This window comes from Asterias rubens, chromosome 11 (genome assembly GCF_902459465.1).
Source record: "Asterias rubens chromosome 11, eAstRub1.3, whole genome shotgun sequence".
NCBI lineage: Eukaryota > Metazoa > Echinodermata > Asteroidea > Forcipulatida > Asteriidae > Asterias > Asterias rubens.
In genome coordinates this window covers 8,631,737-8,653,461 of record NC_047072.1, presented here as the reverse complement: position 1 = coordinate 8,653,461, position 21,725 = coordinate 8,631,737, and the positions used below count along the sequence as shown (strand labels likewise).

Sequence of the window (21,725 nt, the reverse complement as noted above, 5' to 3'; positions counted from 1 at the left end):
CTCCAACCTTCATATACCATAATACCCGTACTTCTCTTGCTTATAAAACAGTTAAACTTGAGGGACCCAAGGGCTGGAACTCGCTCAACTCTCAACTTAAAGCCTCAAAAAGTCTTTCTGTATTTAAGCGTAAATTTTAGTGTACTTTGTTGAATTTCATATTGTTGATAGATAATGTCTTTCCTACATTGTAAATCTAAGTGTACTTTTTAATGAATTCAGATTGTCAGTGAGTAGATGTTGCCTTTCTTACTTCGCTGGCCCGTCTTTGTTTGTCTTTGTTTGTTTTGTCCATTGTTCGTTGTTACAGGTAACTACTTTCATTGTTAGCAGCTTGTGCATTGAGCCTTTCTGAGTACACCTGTCCTTTCCGGGACATGTTTCCTACTTCGAGGGGTATCTTCTTCCATAATACATCAATTTAATAATTATCGGCTCAATGCACAAGCTTGCTCAGGGAACCATTACCCTTACACAAGCCTTGCTTCTGTATGGGTCCCCCACAGTTTCACGAATGTCAATGCTTATTATTCATTTAATTAATCTTATCAAACAACTATTTATTTCTTTATTTCCAACTAATACATTGCCTATGATTTGATACTGATTGTGATTTTGAAACTGTGGAAATAAACTGATTGAAATAATACTGTTGATAAACATAAGAGATTTGTCGTGTACTTTATTTTATTTTTAATTTCTTCTTTAGTTTACCGATACTTTCCCTTGCACTCCTGCCGATGTAAATTTTCGTAAAGAATAACATTTGACCACTTCTGGTTGTTTCACGTCGTTGAAATTGTTACCTTGCATAAATGTGTACAAAATCCTAGTGCCGGCCATTTCACAGTGATAATTTTCATCTGGAGACAAAACCATAAACTTAACTAACAAAAATGTAACGAAGTAAGCAGAAGTGCGCCCTCATTGATGCACAAATTATTCTATGTTGCTGGTTGTATCTGACTGGAGATCGCAGAGAAAAGCGGTGCGGGTCAAAGAAAGACGGTCGAAGAAAATTACCCTATAAATTTGATAACTATAAAAAACACATAAACATTAATAACCCTTTAGTGCCATTTGAATTACCATCAAATTAATAATATAAAATACACATGAACCTTAACTTAATTAACCCTTTATATAGTGCCATTAAACTTACCATAAAGTTGATAATATAAAATGCACATCAAACTTAAATTGACCCTTTAAAGAAGTATGAAATTGTGCCCTTACGGACTTACTGCACACGACCGTGAGAGTCTAAATTAAATGCGCGAGAAAGCGTGAAGTACTAGAGAGAGCAGACCCGAAAGCACTATTAAACGATGACTTTTATTGGTTGATCCCGCATTGCATTCATTTACGTCATCTTTTGGTTCAAGTAATGTAATTCGTCGATCGAGACCAACCGTCATTGGTGTCAAGAGCTGCAGATATTCGGTTACCACATCAATGTCAAGGGTACCTAAAATAAAGAATAAAGAAAGAAAAACTTAAACCCAATATAAACTAAATGTGAACAGGACTTGAACCAAAAATATGGCTGTGTCTGAAGCTAATTGTTTTGTTTATCTCGCTATAAAAAAAACTTAGGCTTGACTCAAGTCCGAATCCTTTATGTTTTCAGTCCCATTGCCTACATCAGAAAACTCATGTGCCGCACCGCCGCAATAGGAACCTCTCACATGAGAATGGGACTTGAATCAAGTCTACAACAGACCTTCTTGATGAGTTGTGCACACGGCCTTGTAGCAATCATTAAAATGTGCTGATTCAACCATGAAGGAAGAAAATAGATTTCTTCCTCCATGATGTGGGGTAAACTTGAGCTCATTTTTATCACTCTCAAAAATAATATGTTCATTATTTTGTTTTGTTTTTCGCTGGGGGGTATTATTAACTTGCTCCTACCAAAATCATGAGTAATGGTATTATTCGTTATCATCGTGTAGCCATCGCCACCGTCGACAAGGTATGTGCTGAGGATGACTTTGTATTCCGCTTCAGGGTCCAATGGATGGAACTCTGGTACCTCACACTCCGTACACCGCACTTCAGCTGAGACCACTCGGTTACCGCGTGTCCTTGATAGGTCAAAAGTCACCAACATGCCTATTACACATGCAATGAAAAGAAATACACAGTTTTAGACTGGTCCCAAGGACAGGTCGGGAGGGTGTAACATGTACGTTGGATTTAATTGCGAATCTCTAGAACCATGAAAGTCATGTGGAATTATGCAAAATCAAATTTTTTAGATGATTTATGTATGTTGGATCAAAAGCAGTCTCTGGCATAACGTAAATTTACGAGCCTGGAAGTGTGGATGTCAGATGTTCAGGCTCGTACACAGTTAAATCAATAAAAATTGATATCAAATTCTCGCGGACGTCACCTAATTAATTCTTGCGCCATTTTTTGTGTCATATTCTCCATGATGTGTTTCAGGGGACGCATATTAATTGTATGCGTTATTGACATGCATTTGTATGTGACGTCAGTGCATTATAAGCACAATGCAAGGCAAGAACGAACATTAATTTGTGGACACTTTTTTATTTAAATACAAAATGCAGTACGTTTGTGTTTCACATTAATTGTACAATTCTTTATACACCCTCAACAATAATATTATCGTATTTTGATAAATCGTCATTTTTTGTGATGGTTTGTTCAGAGTAATTCCCGATCCTTCCCCTAACCGCAGGTTAACGTTTGATTGCATGGTATGTCCTTTTAAAGGCAGTGGACACTATTGGTAATCACTCAAAATAATTAGTAGCATAAAACCTTACTTGGTGACCAGTAATGGGAAGAGGTTGATGGTATAAAACATTGTGAGAAATGGCTCCCTCTGAAGTGCCATAGTTTTCGAGAAAGAAGTAATTTTCCACGAATTGGATTTCGAGACCTCAAGTTTTGAACTTGAGGTCTCGAAATATCTAAACGCACACAACTTTGTGTGACAAGGGTATTTTTTCTTTCATTATTATCTCGGAAGTTCAATGACCGATTGAGCTCAAATTTTCACAGGTTTGTTATTTTATGCATATGTTGAGATACAACAAGTGAGAAGACTGGTCTTTGACAATTATCAATAGTGTCCACTGCCTTTAAGACTATAATGCCACGTATAGCTCGTTTTTTGTTTGTTTTTTTCTGCTAGAAACATAGTGTATTTATAGTAATATCCCTAGCCCGTGACCTTTTCATTTGAGCAAACCAACTGTCTAACTGACTCTGTTGGTGCAAAATACCACCACATGTTTTTCTCTCAAGGGTCGCAACTAATGCCCTGCGTGTTTTTTCAATACTCTTTGCCGTTTTTGCTGCATGTATTTTTTTCTCTGAGGGTTGCTCCGTTTGCCCTCTGTGACGATTCGCTCATGGGTCGGTCTAGTGTTTTATCATCTGTTTCTAAATATTATTGATTAAGCATCTGGATGTATGGGACTGTAATTTTTATGAGATCGGGATCCGTGATGACCCTTGGTTTGAAGTACACGAACCCTGGACCTGGGTGTTTTAAAGGCAGGGACACTATTGGTAAATACTTAAAATAATTGATAGCATAAAAACTTACTCTACAAGCATTGGAGAGCTGCTGATGGTGAAGAGTAAGGAATAAACGTTTTATTGAATTGTTTCATTGAATTGAATTGATTAGAGAAGATCAAACAGATTGCATTGGCACAAAACGCCCTTTTATTAGAAGGTAAACTTACCTGCATGTTGTAAGAATTCTCCATGTTTTCCCACTATAGTGTACTCAGCAACAGAATGCTCCAAGGCTTCAAGTATGTGCTTCCCTTTAAGTGTGATCTGGTCGGCTGTGTTACCAAACGGCAGAATACTCGTGACATCACCGACTGTTATATCACCTGCGTGCAATTCGTACATCCATAATACCATTTCAACATCTTTCAATAACCATGATCATTTTTTTATATTAAATATTATCAACTTCAACCAACGAAATCAAATGATAGGGCCTATTGATAGTTGCTAATTATTTTTTTAAAGAAAAACAAAAATCATTTTTATTATCGGAAAGAAGTTTTAAGCCATGGTAAAACTTCATTTGGATGCGAGCTCACTTGAGTAAGAATTCACCTTGGTAAGAACAATTCTCATATAGCGCATTTCACAATAACCGTATGGCGCTTTCATTAGTGCCCATATAGGGAGCTAATAACATCCCCTTTTTAATGTTCTCAGCTCCCTTGGGAGTATACAACCTTGGCACAGTTTATATCGCTCCAAAGGCTTTTTCATTCCCAATTTCAACCTTTATACCCCCGCAGGTACCCATTTATACTCCTGGGTGAAGAGAGGCAATTATAGTAAAGTATCTTGCTCAAGGTCACGACCGGGATTCGATTCCACACTCTGGTGACTTAGCACCAGAACTTGAATTCGATGCTGTTAACCACTCGGCCATGACACTCTACACGTGTTCACCTGGTACGAGTTCACCTAGGTACGAGTGGACTTGGGTACGAGTTGACTTTGGTACAGGTTGACCCGGTACTAGTTGACTGGGGTACGAGTTGACTAGTGTACCATATGATCCAAAGTCATCCCAACCGGTCAACTCGAACCCTAGTCAACTTGTGCCCAAGTCAACTCGTACCGTCTAACTTACGTTGTAATGCTGTGAACTTCCCCGTTTGCATAACGATCTCAAAGGGTGTATCCCACTAAATAAACTCCCATAGCATCAGTGCAAAATGTTATTCAACAATACACAAAAATACTCGAAAAATACAGTACGTCACGAAAAGCACAGCGAGCAATTACCAAGTGTCATCTTGTTTTTCATTGAAGCAAGTTTCAGAACTGTTGGGATTTGACCCAAAATACTCAAATGAAAGAAATAATATTATCTACTCACAAGGTGTAAATTTCGATCGTCTGAATAAATTCATCTTCATCTTTCACTTGTTTGACTGACTAAAGTATCATACCGATGACCATTTCATTGCCTCGTGTTGAGCAATACCTACCAACAGGCAGCTGACTCCTGATACCTCCGGCGTTGAACAGAGCGATGTTGGCATCGTTCAGCCGGACTCCATCCACCAGGTCCCGGATGCCATGTCTGAGGTAAGCGTCTGATACGAGGTTGCCCAGGTTACATTCCATCAGCCTACAGCTCGTGCCGTCCAAGAAGACATTGGTTGATGCGATGTATACGTTGGAATAGTTACGAATCGACTCTCCCCAGGCCTCGATTTCCTCCAGAACGGCCGCATCTATAGTGAACAGTGGAAACCTAATTCATTTGTGTAGTCATTTTATAAAGTTATGGCGTTAATATGGTTGCGTATAGACTTGTGGACAAGTCGTTAAATGTCTGTCGCGGTGATAGCGTTCCAAATCTTCCCTGGATTCTCGCGAGACTGTTGCCCCGCGAGACTACTGCTCTCACGGCTACGGTCCAAATGGGGAGTAGACGTCGGCAAGCAGCAGTTCGCGCGACAGCAGTGATCTCGCGAGAGCACTGCCACAACTCGGCTGTCTCACCGCGGCAGACCATTAACAACTTGTCCACAAGTCTAGGTTGCGTAAGGAATTCGAGTCTGATGATCACAGGTCCATAATGTCAAATATTTGGATCCAGCTAGGATTTTTTTTTTTTTAAATTTGGGGTGCTGATTTGAAAACAGTTAGGAACCATTTTTGTTATGTCACCTTCAGCCGCTCTTTTTGATTTAAAAATGGACGTCATTATATGTTGGCCTTTTTCAACTAGGAGCAATGTAGAATAGTAAAAATGGTGGAAATACCCGTGAATATGTTACATGTGACTCCATTAAAGATGGGCACCCAATCAGGGAACACCAACTTTAGACTTTTACCTTCTTCTATGTCTTTGTCAATGAGAATTGGGTTTCCTCCCCAGCCAATGACATTGCCTTCATCGTCAAACGTCACGTCCAGGCGCCCGAGATACTTTCCCAGTTTGTAATCTTGCACTACAAGTACATTGGCGGTTGGATCGGCGTCAGGATGCACGACTGTTGGATAGACACCACTTGGTATCTCGGCTCCTGGTGGGTCCCCTGTTCAGATAAACCCAAACATGTACCAGTAACGTTTTGACGTTTTGCATGCATGTTGTATTAATAATATAACGTCGATATTCACCAGGAGGTGAATATGTGAAAATTCCTTTCCCCCCTCGTTTCAAAGCAGTTTTTGAAAAATACTGACAATTCCATGTGATTGATTCGAAGATCGCTGTGTCTGATTTCACTTTACTAAGTGAGTGAACTTGCAGGCAGAAACCTTCGATATTTCTCATTAACATACTAATTCTCGGGTTGTTATAACTGTTAGAACTAGCGCTTTCGTGGATCGAAGGGAAAATTTCTCTCACCTCACCTCACTATACCACGGAGTGAGTTTATGTTTACTCCTTTTTTTTCCAAAAAAATAATGAAATTACTACTTAATGCATAATCAATATAACTTTATAGTTCAATAGTTACATTACTTTAATATTATGAGTTAATTCAATGATGACTCTCTTTTTGGTATTTTGTTGGTACACCTATTATGTGTTCGTCTGTCCATTGTCTTTGTCTGTGAGTCTTATATGCAGTGTTAGTCTGTCCATAGGTTAGTGTACAAGAGCCAAGGCTTCACCCAATCCTATGTTTGCCCACCTGCATTGTTATTAATAAATACCTTGGACGATTTCAAGTCACTGATTGGTCAAAACCGGTCACGTGGGGGAGTGTTTAACGGTCGGTATAAAGACCGGCTTTGGAAAATAGCGAATAAGTGGCCCCTAAATCAGCATACATTGTGTAAACCTTGCGCGTTGCATTGTGTCGCGCGTTGCATTGGCTGGTACTTGTTACTACTCCGGGTACGTACTCGCACTGTTATTCCCTAAATAACGTTCGCTACTCTTTATAGGTTTCACCAATTATGTATTTTACCACGTGAGGGCAATACCCAATAAAATGTTTAATTGAATTGAATTAAAATTAATTGAATTGAATTGAATGTTGGTCTCAATGTTTCGACTAACTTGCTCTATTCATCGTCAGGAGACTGAAGAGTGTGAGAAAAACTGGCTTACTTAAGTATTAAAGTATCTATTTTCTTACCAGTATACATGAAGGTGTTTGAATGGCCCCCAACCACGATATCCATACCACGAACTTGCCGGGCGATCTTCAGATCTACCTCAAAGCCAGAGTGACCCAAAGCGATTATCTTGTTGACTCCCTCTACCGCTATGAGTCGGTCAACCTCTGCTTGGATGGAGGATACCTCATCCATGAACACCAAAGACCCAACTGTTTGAAAGTATAGGTAAGAATAACACTCATTTCGTGCTTAATCAGCCTGCAAAGCTCCACCTTTGTTAGATTTACAGGAATGCTATGATGTGCCGCTGCAGCCACTAGACCGTTGGGAAACATTGTATCTCGTTTGTAATGTGATTTCATTTTCTTTATGTTGAAGAGACTGTTCACACTGAAAGTGTTTTCTAACTGGAGATTCCAGTCCGTGAGTCATACTGTATAAAGGTTCATAGACCATGTCAGTCAGGCATGTTTGCCGATGGTAGAATTTAAAGGGTTACATCTGTGCTGCAAATTTAACGAGTAATAAACTAATAAGTGTTTTCGGTCTACTGGCTGCATGCAGACCGGTTGGAACAATTTGCTTCTCTACGCCTAGGTGTATAAATGCCGTTCTGCGAGAGTCTAACCTACATATACTTTCGGTAAATACAAAGTGTTTATCATAGCTTTTTAGTAAAAATAAAACTTGATATTAATACACTGACTGGAGACCGATCATTGCATAAAACAAGCAAAACAATACTCATAAACAGTTGTCCATGGCTTGGTTTCAATAAACCTACCATTTTGTTTGTGTTTTAACTGCCAATTAAAGGGACACGTTGCCGTGGATCGAACGAGTTTGTCTAGCGTTTTTTATAAAATGCATATGGTTGGAAATATGTTTTAAAAGTAGATTACAATGATCCACACAAATTTGCCTCGAAATTGCGTGGCTTTCGTTGTACTGTGCGAACTAACACGGTCGGACACTTATGGGAGTCGAAAATTTGACTTCCATAAATGGCCGACCGTCGTGTTAGTCGACGAGGTAAAAGGAAAACCGTGCAATTTAGAGGCATGTTTGTGTGGATCGTTGTATTCTAACTTTACAACATCTTTCTACCCATATGCATTTTATAACAAACGGCTACAAACGCTTTTCAAGGACCAACACGACCGATCCAAGGCAACGTGTTCCTTTAAAACACTTGTGCATATTCTGGAAAAGGTAATTTTGGTGTCAACAAAAGTTGACAATGAAATCAAACACAAATTGACCCTTTTGCTGATGGTAGAGTGAGTTTCAAACCAACAATACATAAAGGGTTTTTCAGTTAGAAAATTAAAAGGCATGAATTTAATGTGGACAATGAAATCGTCCTCTCGTGCGATTGTTATTATATTCATCTCACCAGTCGTGGACAGCTCGCGTATTCTAGAGAGAGTGTACCCGACAATTCCAATCATTTCCCCGCCGACCGCCAGCACCGTGCTCTTGGTGAACAGTCCGTCTATTGCCGGTTCGTTGCTGGCGTCCATGTTGGCGCAAACCACCTGGGCGTCTAGGTCGTTCAGAAACGTTGTCAGCCCTTCGGGTCCGTTGTCGAACTCATGGTTTCCGAAGGCCTGTGAGGATTGAGTAAATTAGGGTATTTATTATTTGTATTCACTGTCACGGTTGCTCACTAAGTGTGGGTGTCTTCATCAAAAGGACAACGCGAACTTAAAACCATTTCCTGCAATTTGGGCGAGTCAAATGGGCCATTTGCAACAGTCAATGTTTAAGAGGAGAGGTTGATTTCACAAAGAGCCAAAATGTCACCCATTATAATTATACACTCAAGTTTTGGCACTGATGTGTCCATGCACTTCATCTTTTTGAACACTTTAGCCCAGTGCATGCTTCCCTCCCGCCCCACAGTTTAGACTGTTTTGAGAGGAATACAAATTTAAACCATCATTCGCCGCTTAAATGGTCCTATCTTTATCAGAGTGGTTTTTACAGCTTCGTTTGATCAGACCTTTCATGAAAAGAATGTCTATTCTAAAGTGTCATGCACGTTTAAAGGCAGTGGACATAAATGGTAATTGTCAAAATCCAGTTCTCACTTTGTGTATCTCAACAAGCACATGAAATAACAAACCTGTGACAGTTTGAGCTCGATTGGTCGTCGGAGTTGCGAGATAACTATTAAAGAAAAATAACCCTTGTCACACGAAGTTGTGTACTTTCAGATAAACTTGAGTTCTCGGAATCAAATACGTTGAAAATTACACCTTTCTCGAAAACTACACCACTTCAGAGAGAGCCGTTTGTGACAATGTTTTATTGTCACAACCCTCTTCCTAATACTAGTTACAAATTAAAGGTTTTATGCTCATAATTATTTTGAGTAATTACCAATAGTGTCCACTGCCTTTGACAGTGCTAAATACTTTTTGGACCAGACCCAACAGATTCAACCAATGGAGGTCAACTGCACTGACACTTTAATATGAAGTCATGGTTTGGTGTGAAGTACTCTCTAGTGCACTCTTAAAAAGAAGTGTAAAAACTTGCTGAGTAAATGTGCTGGGTACGAAATTTGAGTACCCACTTACGCAATGTTGGGCAACGAGGCGATTTGGCTAGTGCCCTCGAGAAGGTAACTTGTACCTTTTTAAGTTGCATAAAAAAATTAGCCAGTGAAAGCAACTTATGTGTACAAAAACACATTTTCCTCGCCACAGGGTCAAGTTTACCTTGCGACGTACTAAAAAATGCTCTTTTTGTGGTAAAATGTTGCACGTAATTGTGTAAACTGCTCCTCGTGGAAACCATTTTACCCATAATGCAAAGTGCACATTACACACACACGGACGTATCGTACAAGTCGCATGGCACAAGTCATAATCAAAGATGGATGGGGTGGACGTAATTCTGATGTTGCAGGTCGTTGATGTCTGATGTTCATTTAACCACGGTTGTCAGAGAGAATTTTGGCTTTATGGTAGTTAGTCTGTTTGAGGAACAACAGTCTGTTGACGAGAGAAATACATCACCAGGAAAGACGCGGATAGTAGCTTCAACAATTTCGTCAATAACAGGTCTGGCAAAACCAACCGGCTCTTTTCAGAGCCAACACCGCTTCTAAAAAGAGATTGTTACATGTAGTCTGCTCGCAAGACTTTTGTGTTCGTGTTTCAACCCCTGAATGAACACAAACTCTCCGGTCGTTTTATGCAAGGTGATTATTAGGTTGTGATCACCATAGATTAATCGGAAATTATACTGTCCAGTCCAACTCAATGTATATTGCCTTTTTTTAAATGTTTTATTAGTCTCCGTGTATGCTGCAAAAATGCATTACTTCTTTTTTACTTAACACTAGGGGTTATGGTGCTCAACTACTGAGTAAATGGGTAGTCGATTTTTGGGTACATTTTGACACAACAAAGTTGGGTAAGAAATTTGACGCATAGTTGGGTAGCCGTTTTACACAGAAATTGAGTAAATTACAACGCAACCCCTGTTGCGTAGCGTTTTACCCTCCAAACGACCATGTTCCCTTTGAACACCACAAAGAGTACAATTTTACGCAACATTGGGTATTTTTTTCTTAGAGTGTGGCCTGACAGTTGTTTGCTGTTTTCCCTCAGCAAGTAGACGCTGAATGTGTTCAGTCAGCTCAAACTTGACCTCCTGAGTAATATAATTATCCATTTCTTTCATAAACATGTTTTAAGAACATTTTCGCTGGTGACGTACAATGGACATCGAATTTTGTTTCCGTGTGCGGTCGGAATTTCGTATACAAACAGCAAGCCTTTTACGCTCTAAGAAATAATCACCCAATGTTGCGTAAAATGTTACTCTTTGTGGTGTTCAAAAGGGAACATGGTCGTTTGGAGGGTAAAACGCTACGCAACAGACGTTGCATCCTAATTTACTCAATTTCTGTGTAAAACGGCTACCCTACTATGCGTCAAATGTCTTACCCAATTTGTTGTGTCAAAATGTACCCAACATTCGACTACCCATTTACTCAGTTGTTGAGCACCATAACCCCAAGTGTTGAGTGAAAAAGAAGTAGTGCATTTTGACAGCAAACACGGACCCTAATACAAATTTAAAAAGCCATATTGAATTGGACTGGACAGTATAATTTCCGATTAATCTATGGTGAACACATCCTAATAATCATCTTGCCTAAAATGACCGGAGAGTTTGTGTACATTCAGGGGGTGAAACACGAACACAAAAGTCTTGCGAGCAGACTATATGTAACAATCTCTTTTTAGAAGCGGTGTTGGCTCTGAAAAGAGCCGGTTGGTTTTGCCAGACCTGTTATTGACGAAATTAATGAAGCTACTATCCGCGTCTTTCCTGTTGATGCATTTCTCCCTTCACAACAGACTGTTGTTCCTCAGACAGACTAACTACCATAAACATCAGACATCAACGACCTGCAACATCAGAATTGTGTCCACCCCATCCATCTTTGATTATGACTTGTGCCTGCGACTTGTGCGATACGTCCGGTCAAAAACAACAAGGTTAACAGCCACAATACAAGTCATTAAATATCAGTTTGAATGAATGAATGAGTGTAATGTGCACTTTGCATTATGGGTAAAATGGTTTCCACGAGGAGCAATTTACCCAATTACGTGCAACATTTTACCACAAAAAGAGCATGTCCGGCTTGTTTTTGGTACGTCGCAAGGTAAACTTGACCCTGTGGCGAGGAAAATGTGTTTTTGTACACATAAGTTGCTTTCACTGGCGATTTTTGTTATGCAACTTAAAAAGGTACAAATTACCTTATCGAGGGCACTAGCCAAATCGCCTCGTAGCCCAACATTGCGTAAGAAGGTACTCAACTTTCGTACCCAGCACATTTACTCAGCAAGTTGTTACACTTCTTTTTAAGAGTGTACCAAAAGTAATAAATTGATAGAGTTTCATGTAAGGGCACCCAATCAATACACCACCACTGCCACTCTCAATCTTTTACGAACGCGAGGTCCACCCGACGTGAAAACGATGGTCTCTGCATGATCTCTTTTCATAAAGCAAGGAGTATTTAATGTAGTATCAATAGACAATTAAGACGCAAAGATCATTGTAAAGAGCAGGCCCGTAACCAGAGGGGGTGGACACCCCGCCCCCAAAACAAACACTAGTGTTTAAAGAAGAAAAAAATATATATATTAAAAAAATAACGTAAAATGTATACAAATACAAACCATGACTTCATAACCGATGACATTCATGAAATGTGAGGTCGCCTTCCCCTTGTAAAAGCTGAACCACGGTGTCCCCTGGAACTGATCACCGGCATCCAGCAGCACCACGTTGTCCACCTCGGAGCGTATTTGCCGGACCTTGGTGACCGTCCTGGCTACCCCGCCGAAGCACTGCCCGTTCGCTGACTCATCATCGTCGCACCGAGTGCTGTACTTATCGAACTGTTCGAAGTGAGCGTGGACATCGTTAGTGTGTAAAATGGTCAGATCGTAGGCTGATGTCAGACACACGATTGGTGCCAGAGACAAGATCAAACTCAGCACATAAAGTCGAAATTTTGCACCCATTTTGTGTTGTGTTGTATACTAAAACGATGCAACTTTAACAGATGATTGTGGAGCTTGGCGCGCTTGCCGGTAAGCTATATCATAGAGTATGAACTCGCCCAGATGGAGTTCCCAGTGAAAGTGATAATGTTAAAAGTCGTTTCCACGTAACAAATGTTTTGATCCTGCATGTATGCAAGGTAGTTGGGTTTTGTTTCGTATGATGCATTGTGTATTAACAGAGGGCGCCTTCCATTTTTCATAGACCTTATCGGAAATACTCGGTACGGGCGCGTTTGGCATGGAATGGGGTGCATGCTGGTCTAGCTAGCGATCAAGTTTGATAGCTTGACCAGCATGCACCTCATTCAACGGTTAGCGCTTGCACAATGGGTATTTATCAAAAATTTCTATAGTAAACTTGAGTGTGGTCCATGGCTATATACGACAGGCACACAATTCATGCTTCTGATTGAACAATTATTTTCGAAAGCAGGGAGACTTCCAGCATAGGGCTAGGCTCCTCAGTTGGTGGAGCACCGGTGTCATCTATCCCCCGGAGATTCTGTCCTCTATTATGGGAAATTAACAATAGGCTGATGGAAGTTGAATCAGAAGAGGGCGCTACCCGAAGAATTTTTTACATAGGTCCTTTTCGAAACCACGGCTTGAAAATTAAAATTGAAGGTTTCAGTTTACAAACAATTCAATCCCTGCACCCACGAAACAACCCCACACACCCAGCCAGTACCGGTTATGGGGTAATGGTATTGTGGTGGTGTTCTAGTATTCCCCTTTTTCCAAAGAATTCCATTGTTAGGTCCATGTTAAATAAAGACGTCGATTGTTCAATGGACCCCGCAAGGCCACTCCTCGTAAGCCCATCACACACCCAAAAACAAAACAAAACACAACATTCACTTATTTAAAATATAGACGGTGAAGACATCATCGCCACTCTTTTATCTTTTTGAAGCGCGATTTACCTCAAACTTCGGTTTCTCTCAATTCGATAAATCTCAGGTGTGAAACTTCAATTAAATTGCTTGGTGTGACTGTTCAAAACAACTTAAAATGGGACATACACATTGCGGAAGTTGTTTCTAAGGCATCCCGTAGGTTGTACACTTTGTGCGTACTAAGTAAATCCAAAGTACCTACTACAGACATGGTGGCAGTTTATACTTGTTATATTAGACCTGTTCTGGAATACGCTAGTCAAGTTTGGCACAGCTCTATTACTGAGCGCCAGGTTATTGCTGTTGAAAATGTTCAGAAACGTGCCGCCCGCATTATTCTTGGCCTTCAATATCAATCCTATACCATGGCACTTGAATTACTGGGCATCTCATCACTCAAGTCTAGAAGAGAAGACCTTTTTATAAAGTTTGGTAAGAACTTACTTGGATCCTCTAAGTTTAGGAACATGCTCCCCCCGGAAAAAACTACTACACGTGATAGGGTACTTCGAGCCAGCACAGTAACCGGGCTTCACATTCCCAAGTCTCGTACTGAAAGGTACAAACGATCCACTATTCCTGCTCTTGCCCGCATTTTGTGAACTTATGCCAAATCCCCTCAGCTTAAAAATATCTATCTTCTTTTTTTATAGTAATGGATGGTTTAATTGTAAATTGCCCTTTTTTTTTTTTTTTTTAATTGTTATTACCAAATGTGTTCTTGCCAACTGTGATTTGCCATTTCTTTATTTTTTTGCCATGTAGCGACTCCTAGTCTCATAAGTAATCATTGCTGTAACTTTAATGACAATTATATTGGTTTTTCTAAGTGAGCGATGGTTGGTTTTCTAATCTTATCAAATTGTATTTGTGCTCTTTTTAAGTTTATACATTAATATTTTTAATAGTAATGTTTTTCAATGACTTTTTTGTAAACTGTGCATTTCGGCTTTTTAGCCGCTGTATTGCAGTGTTTTAATAAATAAACCATGAATAATAATAATAATATTAACTTATTAAAACATCCTTCATTAATTTAAAACACTGGATTGTCAAATCTACCACGTCAAGAGGCTCGATGAAGGTGATTCGTCTCTCCGGACCATTAGTCAGCGGTGACATCCTTTGCATGTAATCAGTCACAACCTCAATCTTAGGCTTACCTAAACAAAATAAATGAGAACAGTAAGTAAGTATTTTCTTAAACCTGTAAATATTTTCTTCAGTACTTTCTTAAAGTGTAAAGAACCAATCAAAATCCAAATTGAAGAAGAGGGGTGGGTGATTTTAGTTTTGAGTGAAATAACAATAGTCAATAAGAAAATAAAGTGTTGAATGCAAATAAAGCGCTGGTCCTTTTTAAAGTTGCGTCCATTTCTTCAGAAGTTGTGTAAGATTTCAAGATTGCTTGTGATAGGCTATGGGTATCTTCGACACCACGTGTTAAGCCTTGTAACGGGCTTTATAGGCTCTATCAATTCAACCATTTTTAATAACGTGCCCTGATAATGCGGGGTTTCAAACTGGGAAACAGAGCCTCAACCGGTAGAAATCTTGGTTTCGACAACGCATGGTGGGCTCTAATCGTCGTTGGTCTTATAATACTCTCCGGACTTACCAACTTCATGCGTAATGATGTTATCCCTAATCATTGTGTATCCATTCCCGCTGGCCAAGAACGAGTTCAGTATGATTCTGTACTCTTTGTCGATGTCCAAGGGTTGGAACTCGGGTACTGCGCACTCCGTACACCGCACCTCAGCTGAGACCACTCGGTTACCGCGTCTCCTTGATAGGTCGTAGGTCACCAACATGCCTGTAATGAATAACGTCAATAAAAAAGGTCCCATTGGCCAAATTGCATTTTTATTATAGCCTGTAAGCACTATAACTTGCTAAATATATAAGAGTATTGCTTATAAACAGAACAAAAATTACCAGTTGCGTCTGATGCCCTACGCAATTTTTGCTTAGCGGAATCTTATTTTCTTCACACCTTTGTTACCTTTTGAACAACAAAAAGTGGTTGTATTATGTTAAATTGACTGGTCGCATGAACTTGCTTGTTATTGTTATTTCTCAGTTTCATTGAAGAAACTTGAATAAATTTTCCCCTCAAAGTAAAAAGAAAGAAAAGAATTCTCGGTTATATATATACCTGCAACTTGCAACAAGGCTCCCGTCCCGTGTCCTTCTCTGTACAATTCGGTTGGATGCTCCAAAGCGTCTATAATGTGTACACCTTTCAAAGTGACCTGATCAACAGTTCCAGGCAGGGATAGTACTCTATTTATGTCACCAGCAGTTATATTACCTGTATAGATAACACATACATGACAACATTAAAATGACCTTAATATTGTTATGATGATGCAATTGGAAAGTTTTTGTAGTAGTGTTTATTGATTTTGTATTTAAAACTGTAAAGTCCGCTGTTTGTTGTTGTCGTTGTCGTTGTCGTCGTCGTTGGCGTTGAGTAGGGACTTTTCGTTTTCGACGACGGATGGTTCTGCGACGGTTGTTCAGCTAAACGTTGTCGTTTTCAGCACAACGAAGATTCATCCAAAGTACTGTCGTAGAAATTGAGGGATGACCGTCCTCAAAGCCGACGCATGCGCAGATGACGCCAAATGTCATCTTACCCGTCGCAGAACCATCCGTCGTCGAAAACGAAAAGTCCCTAATATTTGAACACACGACGCGACTCTTCACCATGCAAGTATTGTTTGGTTTTCTTATTTTTATGGAAGCAGTGAAAGGTCAATTAATGGGAAATATGATGGGTTTCACTCTGTGATCTGGACACTGTTGTTGTTTATTGCTGCTTGTGTTGTTGCAGTTGTTCGTTCGTCGTTGTTGTTGTTGTTGCTTTTGACGTGATGCTGCTATTGATGCCGCTGCCGCTGATGCTGATACGCTCACGTTGTCGTTGACATTGTCGTTGTCATTGTTGTTGTTGTTGTTGTTGTTGTCATTGTCGTTTTCAATCACACCTACCTACATTGAGTGTGCCCCTAATTTCCCCAGCATTAACCATTGATAGGTGGGCGTCGTGTACCCGAACTCCATTCACCGTTGGCTGGACACCCTGTCTGAGGTAAGCATCGGCTACGAGGTTGCCCATACTGCATTCCTCCCGTCGGCAAGACTCTTCTTCCAGGAGGACATTGGTGGACGCTATGTGACGACGGGATTGGTCTCGGAAAGCTTCAGACAAGACATTCCTATCCTCCAAAACAGCAGCATCTAATGAGATCAACATAGGGGGCATATCCCAAAGAACTTTAGTTTACTATTCTCACCATTCTATTTGCTTATTTTTTTGCATATCAAGGCAATTTTTTGTACACCTTATATCTTGAGAAAAGTAGTATGAAATCTTGACATGAATTTAATTGAATTAAATTGAAATTGAGATATGCTTGCGAAAGAGACTTTTTTCAAGATTTTCTGTAAAGATGTCTATCGGTTTAAACTTAAACTACCCCGTGGGTAAGACCCCTCGCACAACCAACGCTATGAAGGTTGCATGCACAGCCGCCAATGTATGTGACGTCATAGTATGGGCCACTCCACACAGAATAGTGCTCGTGATTCGAGCGGTAACTTCGAGAACATGTTTACCTTCTGCGACGTCTTTGTCCATAAGTAACGGATTGCCTCCCCAGCCGGTGACCTTGCCGTCATCATCAAACATCACGTCCAGGCGCCCGAGATACATCCCAAACTTGTAATCCTGCACAACAAGTACACTGGTGGTTGGATCGGCGTCTGGGTGCACGACGGTCGGGTAGGGTCCCTTTATCGGGCTTGTGGTCTCAGGTGGTTCACCTATAATCAGAAATCGAACACAAACGTTATGGAAAAACTATCACTGTAAAAAATATCCGTACAACTTACGGTACTTTACCTGGCAGCTAGGGTGCCAGGTAAAGTGTCGTAAATTTCACGGTGACAGTTTCGTAAATTGTGCCTTGATGAAGGGGTAGTTTACAAAACTTCCACCGTGAAATTTACGGCACTTTACCTTGCACCCTAGCTATACCAGATAAAGTGCCGTAAATTTTACGAATATTGTTTACAGTGTACAGTCTATGATGCGAATATCGTCTCTTTTGGACTATGAGAAATGCAGACGTTAAAGACAGACGTACAAATAAGCAGGAAAGGGGCGAGAAGGTGGTCAGTCAACACGGGATGGAGAGGTCTACCCCCCCCCCGCCCCCCCCCCCCCCCCCAAGTTGCGGTGGAATTCCCGCGGACTATATGGGAACCTGGCCGAAAGCACTCATCTAGGTTTGTGGGGACCACGATAACCAATATTGGCCTACCCTTTTTTTTTATTCTTTTTTTTTCATTCTGCACAGTGGATTCTAGTCGGTGATACCCAACGGCTTCAAAAGCTTCACGGTCTGTTTCATAGAGGAGATTGCTTCAATTTTTATTGCAGTTTAAAATTGTTTCTTTTCCCTTTTTTTTCTCACCGGTGTACAGGAATGTGTTTGAATGACCTCCGACCACGACATCCAGGCCACGAACTTCCCGGGCGATCTTCTGGTCCGCATCGTAGCCAGAGTGTCCCAAAGCGATTATCTTGTTGACGCCCTCTACCGCTATGAGTCGGTCAACCTCTGCTTGGATGGATGATACCTCATCCATGAACACCAGGTTTCCAACTATATCATACAGGTTGAAGGGACGAACGTGAGTTGAACATTGGTTTTGATTTCTTAGGAACATGTTATTCTGTGAAAATGTTCCATCGTTATGCACCCAGATGTTAAGAAAACTTTCTATTAAACAAACAATTTTTTTTTTATTTTTATTTTTTTTTTTTTTTGGGGGGGGGGGTAAATTGTAATCATAGGTAAAAGGAATGAATATGGTAAAAAAAATAATGCATAAATTGTGTCACAACTTTGCCGAGTCACACTGCAGCGATATCGTGAACGATAACGATCACGACGCCCAGAGAACGCATTGTATTGGTGGAGTTGCTCCACGCGGAATACGCAAACGCTTATCCGACCAATATAATGTGTTCTCTTTGCGTCGTTACATCGTTCTCGTTATCGCTGCATTCAGGGACCAATTTAATAGAGCTGCTTAAGCAAAAATGTTGCTTAAGCACGAAAATAGCTCGCTTATTTTTCACATGTTACTGGCAAAAATGTCATGCCATATGCATTGCTTGTGACTGGTATTTAGCTGTTGTTTACTTAGCATAACAATTGAGTGGAGTCTTTGCCGGTAACCTGATTTTACTGGGCAAGGATTTTTTTGCTAAAGCAAAGCAGCTTTATGAAATTGGGCCCAGGTCTTTGTAATGTGCTTCGGTCAGATGAAAATAAGAGGATGTGAACCAACGCGCTCTTCTTGTAAAACTTTGGTGTACCTCATAAGCAAAGAAGACAAATTTATATGTTTAAGAATAACATACCATAACACTTCTATTAACTACAACATTTGCTTGTCAAGTGACGTTACCGGTATTAGAAATCTCAAGCATATTTGAAGCCGTGTACCCGACGATTCCAATCTTTTCCCCGCCGACCGCCAGCACCGTGCTCTTGGTGAACAGTCCGTCTATTGCCGGTTCGTTGCTGGCGTCCAGGTTGGCGCAAACCACCTGGGCGTCTAGGTCGTTCAGAAACTGTGTCAGCCCATCGGGTCCGTTGTCGAACTCGTGGTTTCCCAGTGTCTGGTTAGAATAGCAATCAATGAGAATAATAGCCAAAAACGCACTACATCTGAAACAGTATTTAAACTAAAAAAATGGATTACTCCATGATAAAGGAATATACAGTCATGTCTTGAGTGTCTCTCTTGTGAACAAAACCACCTCATTTTGTTTGTATGTTCTAATCTCTGGGATCTCAGTGATCCTGGAATCTCAGGGGGTCATTGGTTTATTTACTGCAAGATGATGACATCATAAACGTAAGATGACAACATCATGGGATGATTTGTCTCGAGATGACGACATCTTTTAAGTGGGGTGTTGTCTTCGCAAGATAACTTTATTTCGGGTCTATCGACATTTTCAGGATGTTTTACTCCAGAGGTAACTTATCCCAGGAAATCGACATATTATACTCAACATAATTTCTACATCACAAGATAAAATGAGGAAGACGACATCTTCCTTTAATAGGATTTCGTCATCCCGAGTTAAATCATCTCACATGGTTTTGTCATCTTTAATATTCATGATGTCATCATCCTGCAGTAAACTATGTCAGGATCGCAACATCGGATGGCACAATTCCTCTAAAAGGTATATACATACCATAGCGTCGTATCCGATTATATTCATGAAATGTGAGGTCGCTTGCCCCTTGTAAAAGCTGAACCACGTGCTTCCCTGGTACTGATCACCGGCATCCAGCAGCACCACGTTGTCCACCTCGGAACGTATTTGCCGGACCTTGGTGACCGTCCTGGCCACCCCGCCGAAGCACTGCCCGTTCGCTGACTCATCATCGTCGCACCGAGTGCTGTACTTATCGAACTGGTCGAAGTGAGCGTGGACATCGTTAGTGTGTAGAATGGTCAGATCGTAGGCTGATGTCAGACACACAACAAATGTCAAAGCGTGGCCCAAAATGAGCAACAGTCGCGTACTCATTTTTGTTTTTCTCCAGAAGACGATCAGAGCACTCTGATCGAAAAGTCCAAAAGTTCAAACTGATCGAGTCCCAAAATTGTCATGCGCCCGTCCCAAGATGGATTAAGCGCTTCACTGATTTTTAAGGTCCCTCATTATCGAACTCTATTGTTGGTGCCTTTTGTTGTTGGTGCCTTTTGTTGTTCAGATTACATGGACAAGGCAGCTCGCGAGTAAGCCATGAAGGGGTGAAGGATTAGTGTTTGCGGTCTAGCTCAGGTATACACCAGAAAATGGGTTGGAGATGTCTATGTACAGCCAACCCTCGAGTTTGCCAAAGCCAATACAATAATATGGTACTGCCATAACAAGTTGAAGTGGTGACTATTATTCTTAAATTTGAAATCATCGCCAACTTATTTTGTATCTACATCTAATTATTACATTAGGACCTGTGTTTACAGAGATGCTTACACTTACACGATTTGTTCATAAAGGTACCGCAAAATCATGCTGACCGGCTCGCAATCACACAAAACACAACGCAAAATTAACATTACCAAGGAGTCTATAACTAAAAAAAAAGTTTGAAAAATACTGTACAGTGTCTTGAGTTACGGTGCCACTTCATGGGGTCGCGGTAACCTAAGGCTAATCTCTAACGCCCAAGGAGTCTGTATCTGAAAAAAGGTTAGAAAATCGGTTGTGTAGTTCTTGATATATGGTGCCACTTCTGGTTGACCCGGAAGTAGAGGTCAACTTGGGGTCATGGATTTTCAAAGTTTATTTTTAATGCCTTAGGAGGATAAAACTGAACAAACAGGATTGAAAATCGGTTGTATAGTACTTGGCGTATGGTCCCACTTCCGGTTCGCCCGGACGTAGAGGCCAACATGGGGTCACGAGTTTTCACAGTCAATATTAATGTCAAGGAGTCTGTAAGTGAAAACAAATTGAAAATCGGTTGAGTAGTTCTTGAGATATGGTCCCACTTCCGGTTGACCCGGAAGTAGAGGTCAAATTGAGGTCACGGTTTTTCCAAATTTTCCAAACTACAAACAGTCGACATTCTTAAAGAAGAATGTCGTCTTCCTGTGATAATTTATCTCGGAATGTCGACATCCTAAAAGTAGGATGTCGTCTTCCTGTGATAATTTATCTCGGGATGTCAACATCCTAAAAGTAGGTTGCGTCTTGCTGTGATAATTTATCTCGGAATGTCGATATCCCAAAAGTAGGATGTCGTCTTGCTGTGATAATTTATCTCGGGAAGTCGACATCCTAAAATTAGGATGTCATCTTCCTGTGATAACTTATCTCGGGAATTAAGTTGACATCCCGAAAGTAGGATTTCTTTTGTTGAAAGGATTTTACTTGTATACGTTTTGTTAACTAGTATTACATTTCCAACAATATTTATAATATTCATGGTCATAAACTACGTTAAACTAAAATAATGGACGAAACAAAATGTCCCACGTAAAACTCCATAAGGTTTGGAACATAATGGTC

At 40.5% G+C, this 21,725-nt stretch overlaps 2 protein-coding genes across 2 annotated transcripts; both read right to left on the bottom strand.

Moving 5' to 3' along the window:
- Nucleotides 1-459: 459 nt before the first annotated feature.
- LOC117296289 (5'-nucleotidase-like) lies at nucleotides 460-12,797 on the bottom strand. Its single transcript, XM_033779137.1, has 8 exons — nucleotides 12,321-12,797; nucleotides 8,504-8,717; nucleotides 7,125-7,316; nucleotides 5,865-6,068; nucleotides 5,010-5,258; nucleotides 3,729-3,884; nucleotides 1,915-2,115; nucleotides 460-1,468 (listed from the first exon to the last, which is right to left on the bottom strand). The coding sequence occupies exons 1-8, from the start codon at nucleotides 12,666-12,668 to the stop codon at nucleotides 1,269-1,271; spliced, it is 1,764 nt and encodes a 587-aa protein (XP_033635028.1). The 5' UTR covers nucleotides 12,669-12,797; the 3' UTR covers nucleotides 460-1,268.
- A 774-nt stretch (nucleotides 12,798-13,571) lies between these two features.
- On the bottom strand, nucleotides 13,572-20,390 carry LOC117296290 (5'-nucleotidase-like). The gene is made up of 8 exons (XM_033779138.1): nucleotides 19,896-20,390; nucleotides 19,094-19,307; nucleotides 18,091-18,282; nucleotides 17,231-17,437; nucleotides 16,604-16,852; nucleotides 15,765-15,920; nucleotides 15,225-15,422; nucleotides 13,572-14,769 (listed from the first exon to the last, which is right to left on the bottom strand). The coding sequence occupies exons 1-8, from the start codon at nucleotides 20,232-20,234 to the stop codon at nucleotides 14,615-14,617; spliced, it is 1,710 nt and encodes a 569-aa protein (XP_033635029.1). The 5' UTR covers nucleotides 20,235-20,390; the 3' UTR covers nucleotides 13,572-14,614.
- Nucleotides 20,391-21,725: the final 1,335 nt, after the last annotated feature.

Bases quoted from the DNA above. Each gene is read 5' to 3' on its own strand.
- LOC117296289 (XM_033779137.1), bottom strand. From the start codon at position 12,668: ATGGGTGCAAAATTTCGACTTTATGTGCTGAGTTTGATCTTGTCTCTG. The intron at 7,317-8,503 runs GTGAGATGAATA...ACTTTCAAACAG, and splicing joins ACGCGAGCTGTCCACGACTG to TTGGGTCTTTGGTGTTCATG. The intron at 5,259-5,864 runs GTAAAAGTCTAA...TGTTCACTATAG, and splicing joins TGACAAAGACATAGAAGAAG to ATGCGGCCGTTCTGGAGGAA.
- LOC117296290 (XM_033779138.1), bottom strand. From the start codon at position 20,234: ATGAGTACGCGACTGTTGCTCATTTTGGGCCACGCTTTGACATTTGTT. The intron at 16,853-17,230 runs GTAAACATGTTC...TGATCTCATTAG, and splicing joins GGACAAAGACGTCGCAGAAG to ATGCTGCTGTTTTGGAGGAT. The intron at 15,921-16,603 runs GTAGGTGTGATT...TTATCTATACAG, and splicing joins TAGGGGCACACTCAATGTAG to GTAATATAACTGCTGGTGAC.